The 12,217-nt window shown below is 35.4% G+C and overlaps 1 protein-coding gene across 1 annotated transcript; it reads left to right on the top strand.

Annotated features, from left to right (window-relative positions):
- The first annotated feature begins 466 nt into the window (after nt 1-466).
- Nucleotides 467-9,769, top strand: LOC111052208. Its single transcript, XM_022338842.2, has 3 exons — nt 467-951; nt 6,961-7,115; nt 9,438-9,769. The coding sequence occupies exons 1-3, from the start codon at nt 793-795 to the stop codon at nt 9,703-9,705; spliced, it is 582 nt and encodes a 193-aa protein (XP_022194534.2). The 5' UTR covers nt 467-792; the 3' UTR covers nt 9,706-9,769.
- The last annotated feature ends 2,448 nt before the right edge of the window (nt 9,770-12,217 follow it).

The following is a 12,217-nucleotide window of genomic DNA, read 5'->3' on the forward strand; positions in this document are numbered from 1 at the left end:
CGCATTTTCCTCTCCACTATAAGCTACCTACTTCAATAATTAGAGTTCATCATAATGGATAACAAGTTGTCGCTAATTGTTAGGGAGCAGCTTCACCACTTACTGAGTGGTTTCCACGTTATAATGGCAGTATTTGATCAACATTGGTGTTGCTATCCTTGTCTATCATGCAAGAAAGCATATAGCGTTATCCTTTTCTAGCTAAGCAACGTTGCCAGATCGTCTTTCAACGATTTAGAAATATGATCTATTAACAAAATACTTTATCTCATTATGAAAATGTATTCTTCAATCATTGAAAAATATATTTTCTTGACGAAAAATATAAATAATTGATCATTTTGAACAAGAAATATCAGTTAATACAATGCATTACATCAAGTATGTCGATATAGGTCATATTCTAGAGAAAGCAGATGGCAAGAAGGTTAGAAGCAATACCTACTATTACTAAGTAATAGTGGGTATTGCTAGAAGGCAGTGGAAGCCAGTGAATGGGCAACGCTGTTCTCTTATCTTTCTCCACTGTCATGATAACGAGGTCTTCACTATAGATCTTTTACCTAACTAGTCCAGTCTAGTCTATATTCAGCAAGACCAATATAATAGTAGCTTCAAGTTCCAGTCGTTACAGTGTAAAGCAGTGTGAAATGTTAAGAAACTATCATGTATTTCTATAACATCCCGAATTAATTTTCGAATTATCCATTATTCAATCAAATTAGTTACGTCGTGAATGATAAGCTTCTTAGCATTTTGGTCCTTGGTAAACTGTATCTACGATATCCAGCTATGAAGGGTTTTGTAAATAACTTTTCCTCAGTGATACTCATTCTACTCTTATCGTCTCAAGCTACAACATTCAAAGACGGGATAAAAACTAACCATTCAGGCATTGTGAAACATAGAACATCACGTTATCTTGTTTTTCCAAAGAAGTCCAATGTTGTTGTAAGTATCTAGTTCGGAAACAATATTCTATTATCTTCTTATTTGAATAGAGTATAATATTTTACCTATTCAATCTCATGAAGTGTCAATACCGTGAAAGTGTGAGAGCAGTAGGTTCCTTTTCTCCTTGAAGTGGAATGAAATTCATTTATTGCAAAAGTAGTCACTCACCTGCAAATCAATGTTGAAATCACTTTCTCAGCGCTTGAATTTTGCTAGCATAGTTTATTAGATTGTTTATTCTTCTTCTTCTTCTTACAAACAAGGAATAGGCTTTAACCTGTGGGCCTCACATCTAGCCAATTATTCAACCTGAGAAATCACCTATTATTGCCACCGCTTGCGTGGTCTGCCAACATCTCTTTTGCCTACTGGCTGATTATAGACTTTTAATGGTATTTTCTGACATTCTTTGGACATGCTTCCTCCATTGATGCCGATTCTCTGCAAATCTTTCATTCATGCTGTAGATATGTAATTCTCTCCCAATATATTTATTCCTGAAATGATCTCTCCTGTCACACCCCTTGGTTCTTCGGGAGAATCTCATCTCGGCTGCCTGCACTCTACTTTCAAGTCGCTTCGTTGTCACCAATGATTGAGCAGGACTTTGGTTAAAAAGTTAAAACAGACACATTATTATGAAATTTTATAAGGTAATGGCCGCTCCAATTCTCCCCTAGGGTGACAACGAAGCCACTTGAAAGTAGAATGCAGGTAGCCGAGTTTGTTTTATTATTTTCTGAACTTTTCATCGTTAGTACGATTTTATTGTATTTTTCTACCTATGTCTCAGTGTTCCAAACCAATATCTGCAAAATTCATCCTAAATCACATAGCTCTCAGATCAGCACGTTCTGCTGTCTATTCAAAGCTCTATTTCATTTGTAATTAAATACAGTAGCACCTGTATAAACGATCATCTTCCAATACTAATAATAATTATTGTCCAATCACTAGATTTACTGAAAATCGAGATACCGGTTACACCATTTTCAACCTGTGGTAAGCTAAAACTACAAGTACAAAGCAGCAGTACCGTATTTATATTAATGATCAAGCATCGCTATTGGTGGAAGCATTGACCTTTCTATGTAAACGTCTGCGATTGGCCTAGACAAGCTCCTCCCCAAATTATAACCGTTGAGAAAAAACAAAATGTGTTTTCTCTTTCAATCACCATTTTGTTTCGGACAATATCTAGCCTTCTTATTCAGGATGGATAACCACCACATTATAACTCATGCAAATTCAGATTACAGAATATAATATTATTGTGATTTGTAATGTTATTCTACTATACAGAGTGAGTCATATCTATGGGAATCCTTCAATAAATTGGAGACTGTTGTAGATATAATACTGTAACTTTCAGGATAAATTATTGGTCAGAAACTCTACCTTTTGACGTACAACTGAATTTCAACCCCTCATAAGGTGGTGACTTAGGGGTTGTAACTCGTTTTAAAAGTAAACACCCATTGTGTGGTACATCATTTTAAAAGTCATTTTTAAAACAAGAAAGATGACATCGATAAAAATGTTCTATGATACTAACTTGTATCTAAAATAGCGGCTGATTTTAGTTTTTAAAGAAATGAGTGGTTGTAACTCAAACATTTTGAATGTAAACACCAATTGTGTGATACATAATTTTAAAGGCCTTTTCAAAACGAGAAAGATGACATCAATAAAAATGTTCTATTATACTTACATAAAAAATGGCGATTGATTGAACTTTATTGATCATTTATTTTGAAACTAAAACTTCAATTAGCCGCCATTTTGGATAAAAGTATCATAGAACATTTTTATTGGAGTCATCTTTCTCGTTTTGAAAAGGCCTTGAAAATGATGTACCACATCGTATTTGATCAAAAACTTATCCTGAAATTTAAGTATTATATCTACAACAGTTTCGAATTTATTGAAGGGTTCCCATACATATGACTCACTCTGTATTAGTACTTTATGTAACAAGTCCGGTAACGATAATTTTACCGCATAAGTATGATTGTTTCTGCCCGAAACGTAGTTGAGGGCAGAATTATCATACGAATGCGGTAAATACATTACCGTGCAAGTTACGTACAATATTTTTTTGTCATACTTATCTGAGAAAGAATAATATTGCTGAGAAACAGAAACCATTACCTGCTGCTGCTCGAGCTACTGCAATCTATAAACATGACCTAGCCTGTAGCACCTAGTTCATAACAGACAGACCCTTCGAGCTCAAATAAAATAATAAAGGCCTAAATTATAAGATTTCAGATGAGCTCTTATAACTCGAAACTCCTCATATGAGTTCTTTAATTATTTGAGTTAGTAGCCTATATTAATTACTCAGATGTTATTGGGACTCAGTAGAGTCCTAACATACTCGACTGTAAAGAGAACATAATAATATGATCTCTTTACAGTATAGTATGCTGTTATGAAAATCACATGTTTTCTTTTTCTGCAAACAGCTGTTTACCGGCTTGATTTAATGCATGGAAAGCAGCTGCAATTGAGTAAGTATAACAAAAAATTATTTTCTCATTGACTGTCAATGTTATCCTGTTATTTCCTCAAAAAGGACATGGGAGTGAGAAAATTGACGAACGAACTTGATCTCTAGAATGGTTTAAAGAATATGTGTTTAAAATGTGGTTGAAAGTCAATTGATCAATTGTTCAAAGCCAATTTACAGTACTTTAATTATATAACTGACGTGTCTATTGCTTTTGGAGCCTGGCATTATTATGAATAAGTGAAACCTCTGTCATCATCACTTGAGCCCCGCACACACACATCGATTTTTGTTTGTATGGCATTTTGCCGTCCTTATAAATTCTATAAGATTAAACTGGGCCCTGTTTCATAAAACTTATAAGTCACGTAATACAGGAGAATCACCATTCCAATTAAATGCTCAATATAGCCGATAAAATCAGCTGTTCCTGTATTACAGGACTTTTAAGTTTTTATGAAACAGGGACCAGATGATTTCAAACAGATGATGTTTGTCAGGTTCCGTTTATTCTTATAGAATTCATAAAGACGGCTAATTATCGTAAGAAACAAAAATCTGGTGTGGCGCACTCACACAACTTTCCTTACCGTTATGAAAATTGATCACCTGACGCTAGTGTTCCCGCGCATCTCAAGTCTACTATTCAAAGATTTGAGCCAGCTGGTGACAGGGCAATAACGCTGAAGACACACGAGGTGTGCTATCTCTTCATAGTGAATTATTTAATAGAATCAACAGTTGCCAACAGTTTGCAATTGCATAATCACATTTTCTCGAATTTCGAGCTTATTTTCAATTTTAGGTGAAAATGTTACTGAACATTAATTGTAGAGATTTTCATGATGAATCTTTTCCTTTCAAAATTTTTTGTTCAAATTGTATCTGAAGCCTGATAATTGAGAATCTAAAATCAAACTTTGCATAGATGGGGCGGAGCTCCTGAAAGTTTTACAGATATGGGACTTGTGGCAGTTGATAGAGCTTATCGATGACTATTTCAGGTATAACTTTAATCGAAATCGTCGGAGCCGTTTTTGAGAAAATCGCGAAAAATCCTGTTTTTGACAATATTTTCGCCATTTTAGCCGCCATCTTGAATCGCATTTGATCGAAATTGTTCGTGTCGGATCCTTATATTGTAAGGGCCTCACGTTCCAAATTTCAAGTCATTCTGTTAATTGGGAGATGAGATATCGTGTACACACACACACACACACACACACACACACACAGACCAATACCCAAAAATCTGGTGTGGTACACTCACACAACTTTCCTTGCTCATATTCGAAAATACGATCAGACTTTTGTATATGTGTATATATAATTGTTTTCAGAGTACTTTTTCCTTTGAGTAAATTGTGAAATTCAATGATTTTTTTAGTCGTCATTTTTTTAAAGTCGTCAAAACAGCTGTTCTAACTCGAAACTCCTCATATAAGTTCTTTAATTATTTGAGTTAGTAGCCTATATTAATTACTCAGATGTTATTGGGACTCAGTAGAGTCCTAACATACTCGACTGTAAAGAGAACATAATAATATGATCTCTTTACAGTATAGTATGCTGTAATGAAAATCACATGTTTTCTTTTTCTGCAAACAGTTGTTTACCGGCTTGATTTAATGCATGGAAAGCAGCTGCAATTGAGTAAGTATAACAAAAAATTATTTTCTCATTGACTGTCAATGTTATCCTGTTATTTCCTCAAAAAGGACATGGGAGTGAGAAAATTGACGAACGAACTTGATCTCTAGAATGGTTTAAAGAATATGTGTTTAAAATGTGGTTGAAAGTCAATTGATCAATTGTTCAAAGCCAATTTACAGTACTTTAATTATATAACTGACGTGTCTATTGCTTTTGGAGCCTGGCATTATTATGAATAAGTGAAACCTCTGTCATCATCACTTGAGCCCCGCACACACACATCGATTTTTGTTTGTATGGCATTTTGCCGTCCTTATAAATTCTATAAGATTAAACTGGGCCCTGTTTCATAAAACTTATAAGTCACGTAATACAGGAGAATCATCATTCCAATTACATGCTCAATATAGCCGATAAAATCAGCTGTTCCTGTATTACAGGAGTTTTAAGTTTTCATGAAACAGGGACCAGATGATTTCAAACAGATGATGTTTGTCAGGTTCCGTTTATTCTTATAGAATTCATAAAGACGGCTAATTATCGTAAGAAACAAAAATCTGGTGTGGCGCACTCACACAACTTTCCTTACCGTTATGAAAATTGATCACCTGACGCTAGTGTTCCCGCGCATCTCAAGTCTACTATTCAAAGATTTGAGCCAGCTGGTGACAGGGCAATAACGCTGAAGACACACGAGGTGTGCTATCTCTTCATAGTGAATTATTTAATAGAATCAACAGTTGCCAACAGTTTGCAATTGCATAATCACATTTTCTCGAATTTCGAGCTTATTTTCAATTTTAGGTGAAAATGTTACTGAACATTAATTGTAGAGATTTTCATGATGAATCTTTTCCTTTCAAAATTTTTTGTTCAAATTGTATCTGAAGCCTGATAATTGAGAATCTAAAATCAAACTTTGCATAGATGGGGCGGAGCTCCTGAAATTTTTACAGATATGGGACTTGTGGCAGTTGATAGAGCTTATTGATGACTATTTCAGGTATAACTTTAATCGAAATCGTCGGAGCCGTTTTCGAGAAAATCGCGAAAAACCCTGTTTTTGACAAAATTTCGCCATTTTAGCTGCCATCTTGAATCGCATTTGATCGAAATTGTTCGTGTCGGATCCTTATATTGTAAGGGCCTTACGTTCCAAATTTCAAGTCATTCCGTTAATTGGGAGATGAGATATCGTGTACACAGACACTCACACACACACACACACACACACACACACACACACACACACACACACACACACACACACACACACACACACACACACACACACACACACACACACACCTAAGCAATACTTTCCTTATTACCTATGGTAAAGGAAAGTAGAAATGGATGTGTGTGTGCGGGCTTTATTGTAGAGAAGAAATCATTTCTAAACTGGAACTTCTGTTTGCAGGTTCAAGAACTCATTTATTGGTGATCAAATTAGATGAAAAAATACCCAATTTTGCTACTTGTAAACCAGAAACTATTATCTATGCTGATACATTTCTTGTTGGTGAGGCTAGATTTAGACCCAAACGATTAAACAAAGATTTTAAAAATCTGGATAAAGCCAGTTTAAAAGCTCTATAGTCACGAGCACTAACATTGGGTTCATACAGTTTTGGAGGCATAATTTATTATGCTTTTCATATGTCGGATTGTTTCTATGTGTTTCATGCTCCAAAATTCGTGTTCTGTTCTATGGTCGTTTGGTCTAACCCAGGACTTCCTATATACCGTAGTATATAGAGGTCCTGTCTAACCTTAGCCCAATATGTATAATTAATAAATTCTTGTTCGAAATGGTTAATGATATTTTCTAATATTTGCAGCTGTCATTGGTGCTATTGAAAGCCACAAACGTTGGCAGAGGTCTGAACACTCTCCATGAAATCGACTTCTTCTTCCCGTTGCCAACAAAATCAGTCTTTGCAACCACCAGGCAACAGAAGTCACTGCAACTGCAAGTCATCGATGCTTTTCAAATGTAAGGTCAACAAAATATGAATAGTCAAGTACATCAATTTCTAATTACCTATTAATTGTAATTGGAATTCTCTTCCTAGATGATAATCATTATTGAAATTGAACATTAATTTTGGTTTCTACAAAAGTTGTCATTCTAAAGCCGCGTTCAGACAACTTCGATCGACAAAGCCGATCCACACGTGCTGTTCGATATTTGACCTGTCCACATACAACCCTAAATGTGGACCAGTCGGGCGACACACACCGGTGTAAAGTGAATTTAAATAAAAGTTAACAATAAATGATTGACTCGGAAGACGCTGAAGTGGCGGCTGCTGCAATTATCATAGCAGTTTTTTCTTCTTTTTTCGTTCTCTGGAAAACTGGCTTCGCAAATTTTTGATCTTTTCCTACAAATCACATTACATGTGGAACGGAAATCGGAGTACCTTTTGGCATTGAGGAATTTTCTCAATGCCAAAAGGTACTCCGATTTCCGTTGGCTTATTTTCCATTTCGTTGGTTCAACCGATTCCGACTGTAGTCCATCGTGCCTTTTGTTTCTATTTTTGTATTGTGAATCACTTGGGTCCCAAAAGAAACTCCGTTCACAATGCATTTCAATAAACGAAATTGTTTGGTCGTCACTCCAATCCATCATATTGATATAATATAATGGATACATTAATAAAATAATATTAACAACTATTGAAACAACAGTGTGAAATGCTTAGCAACCCGGTTCAACACGTCCACACTGCTGATGTCGATTTGAATTGCTTTGATCTGCATCGACTTGATTCGGGTTGAATTCGGTTCGGGGCAGCATTATTCGACAAAGCCGGCGACATGTCCACACTTGTTCAACAGTGTTGATCAACCCCATTCGGCATATGTGTGGACGTACCTTAAGGGTCGGCTTCCGAGCTCGGGATTTAGCTAAATTCTAGACTTCAGACAGCTGGAAAACTGGCATTCCAAAACGGGGCATAATATTGTAGTCCACGTTCAAATTAAATTTCGAAAAACTGGAAAATTGAACACAAAATAAAATAAAGAGAAAATAGTGTAAAGTTTCAGCTATTTTGAATTATTTAGTAATTTTTCATTTCGTCAAGGAAAAACGTTTCCAATCATAGAAATGAGAAAGTAAAAAATTTTCATAAAAACTGCGACTACACCCCGTTTTCGAAAGCAAAATTTCTGACTCCAGAGCTTTGAAGTCTAGAACTTAGCTAAATCCCGAGCTCGGAAGCCGGCCCTTGAGGTACGTCCACACATATGCCGAATGGGGTTGATCAACACTGTTGAACAAGTGTGGACATGTCGCCGGCTTTGTCGGATCATGCTGCCCCGAACCGAATTCAACCCGAATCAAGTCGGCCTATTTATGACCGGCCACGTTATAATGACTGTTGAGAAAGATGGGAGGACAGCGTTGCCAACTCTTTGCCTTGCCTGTACCTTCTGTAGAGTATAGCTGATATCGTTATATATATATATATAATATATATATATATATATATATATATATATATATATATATATATATATATATATATATATAACGATGTTTTATATATAAGAGTAATGTCTTATGTAATAAGACATTATTATATAATATTAACATTTCATTCTTATTGAAAATAATCAATTAGATTTTATTCATCGGAACAATTCTTTCAATGATCAAATAATAAATGTCCATAATAGATTAAATATGTTGTATATTGTTCTACTATGTATTTCTTACATTGTTAAAAAACGATCCGACTGAGTTGAGGAGCTGAAGAAGGTTAGCGCTATCTGCTTTGTCGATTGATAGTTCAGTAATTGCATGAGTTCTGATTGGACTGTTCCCACTCAGAATAGCCGTGCGAGTATGTATAGTCCCATTTGAACTTATGGGAATAATATTCTCACGTACCGGTCACTTTCACTGTCATGTGACAATCCAGCTTTATGGCCGAGCCACACGAAGCCCATATCTTTATTCAGGTGTTTTCAGACACGTCGCGGGGGACAGAAAGCTTTTCGATTGGCTGATTGGTATGGCGCTTGGGAATAAGCTGATAATGAGCCATCGGAGAGCAACCTGCCTTGCCACATCGTCTGGAAACGTCACAAAAAAAGTTTTCTGTGGCTTTGTTCTTAAGGTGCGTACAGATATACGCGCCGCGAACATGAGCAATTCACTTTTAATCAGCTGATGCCAAGCTTTTTATATCTGTATCTTACCGTTTCTGTAAAAATACAGATATAGTCAGCTGATTAAAAGTGAATTGCTCATGTTCGCGGCGCGTAAATCTGTACGCACCTTTAATGGTGTGATTTGTTTCAGGTTTGGACTAAACGGGACTTCATGTTTGCACAGAGCGATCTGTGAAATGAAAATAATTGATAACAGATTGAAGCAGTCACATCAAGAAGCTGAAGATCTTGTTCATGAACTGTTGACTATTTTTCTGGGTAAACTGAAGGTTTTCAACAAATCACAAGACACAATCCAATGTGATTCTGTTGGAAATCTATGTTCGGTATCGTTTTTAAACTTGTGGCATCATTTTTTCTACTCGGTTGTCAATTACTTTGAAAGAAATCGTTTGTGAGAAGTATTGTGAATGATTTTCATGTTATTCTTTATTCCTGAATATATTTGTTCTATGGAAAATATTGAAAATGTTTTGCCTGTTTTTCTTCATTCCTGAATATATATATATATACAGAGTGTCCCACCAAGGTTGTAACAGCCGTTAACCATAGATTCTACTCGACATTTCTGACAAAAAATGTTCAGTGAACTTTTTTCCTATCGACCTTAGTTTTCGAGATATATCGATTTTTCAATATTTTCAGAATATGCCTACTCCCTGTCATTATATACTCAATAACTCGAAAACTACTGGTCGAATTCGAATTTAAAGGGTATTGTTGAAAAGAGAAAAACATTTCAAACAAGATTGATGTAATTTTATTTGTTGTTGGATATTTTGTAGTTTTTTTTAACTTGAAAAAATGCTATTCTTACAATTCAAAGTCAAATTTCAAACCGTTTTTTCTCGATTTTTCTCTGGGTAATTATAGTAATTTCAATATTTCAAAAACTTCTCCAATTCATAAGCTTTCGAATGAGTATGATTTCGAAAAGTTATGTTCCATGATTAAGTGTTCAAAGCTGCTAATATTTGGAATGAATAACTTAAAAATGAGGAAATTCATAAACAGCATGTATCAAGTGTTGAACCTAAGGGTGAAATCACCTGATTTCTCTCTCACAATATTCACAAGTTTTTATCAACATTTTAATATTCTATAATTATATGACTTTCATTTTCTGTACCATAAATCCTGAATAAAATAACAATAAGTGTATGTTTCAGCCTATTTTCATACTTTTCAGTGTGCTTTCCAGTTAATTCACATGATATGTATCAACTTTGGATAGTAGAGAAGTGTTCGCGTTCATTTATCATGAAATTCACCTGATTGAGTACTTGAACATGTTACTGGGGTATGGAGAGTGTGGATGCAATTCAAGAGAGCATGTATGCATCAAGTGGTGAAATCACCTGATTACTCTGTGACAATGTTCATAAGTTTTCATGAATATTTCAAAATTCTACAATGATATGACTTTTTTAATAACTTGCATTATTTCCTGTGCCATGAATCCTGAATAAAATAACAAGTAGTGTATGTTTTAGCCTATTTTCAGTCTAGTTTTCAGTATGCTTTCCAGTTAAATTGGCATGATATGTATCAATTTCGGCTAGTAAAGAAGTGTTCGCGCTCATTTTCATGAAATTTACCTTGATTGAGTACTTGAACATGTTATTGGTGTATGGAGAGTGTGGATGCAATTCAAGAAAGGCAGAGAGAGTATACAGGAGACGTTTTCCTGACCGAAAACACCCATCTCATAACACGTTTTTAAGATTGACAGATCAAGATGGTAAGGGTCTAGGATCAGGTCCAAGATACGAGAGACCCGTCTTAATTTCTGTAGCTTTTGAGAATCTTATTCCAAAGTCTTTCGAACAGAATCCTCAATCCAGCATCCGGCGAGCATCTGGGATGTTGGATGTTTCAAGAATGATAGTTCAAAGGATATTGAAAAAGAATAACTTCCGACCATTTCATGATATCCCAGTTCAAGAGTTGAATGAACCTGATACTGTTTCAAGGATGCAGTTTCACTGTTGGATCCCAGCACAAGATTGTGTTTCAACATTTTATGGACAGATCACAGATAAAAGTATGTTTACAAGAACTGGTGCTGTGAATTTCCACAATATAAATTCATGGTCCTTGGAAAATCCTCATAATCATAGACCATATCGATATCATCATCAGTTTTCATTTAATTTTTTGGCTGGCATGATTGATGAAAATATTGTTGGATCTTTCATTTTCCCTGCAAGAATAAATAGTGAAGTTTTTATGTAGTTTCTGGTCAATGAGCTCCACGAATTGATGGAAGACGTGCCTCTCAATTTGAGGCAGAATATGTGGCTTCAGTTGGATGGCTGTCTCCCTCATTATGCTAGAAACGTCCGTGGGTGGCTTGATAACAATATTATGCTGGTCGCTCTATTGGCCGAGGTGGACTCGTAAGTCAGCCACGACGCTCACCTGATCTTACTCTAATAGACCTCTACTTTTGGGGGCTTGTGAAAAGTAGAGTTTACAGAGAACCTGTAGAGACCAGGGAGAAACTGTTTCTCAAAATACGATTGGATTTAGGCTATAAGCTACAGAAAATAATGCAATAATCAGGTGATTTCACCCTTAGGATCACCACTTGATGCATTCTGTTTCTGAATTTCCTCATTTTGAAGGTATTCATTCCAAATATTAGCAGTTTTGAACACTTTATCATGGAACATAACTTTTCGAATTCATACTCATTCGGAAGCTTATGAATTGGAGAAGTTTTAGAAATATTGAAACCACTATAATTACCCGGAGAAAAATCGAGAAAAAACGGTTTGAAATTTGACTTTGATTTGAAGAATAACATTTTTTCAAGTTTAAGCCCTAATAAAAAACTACAAAATATTTAACAACAAATAAAAGTATATCAATCTTATTTGAAATGTTTTTCTCTTTCCAACAATACCC

This window comes from Nilaparvata lugens, chromosome 9, assembly GCF_014356525.2.
Source record: "Nilaparvata lugens isolate BPH chromosome 9, ASM1435652v1, whole genome shotgun sequence".
NCBI lineage: Eukaryota > Metazoa > Arthropoda > Insecta > Hemiptera > Delphacidae > Nilaparvata > Nilaparvata lugens.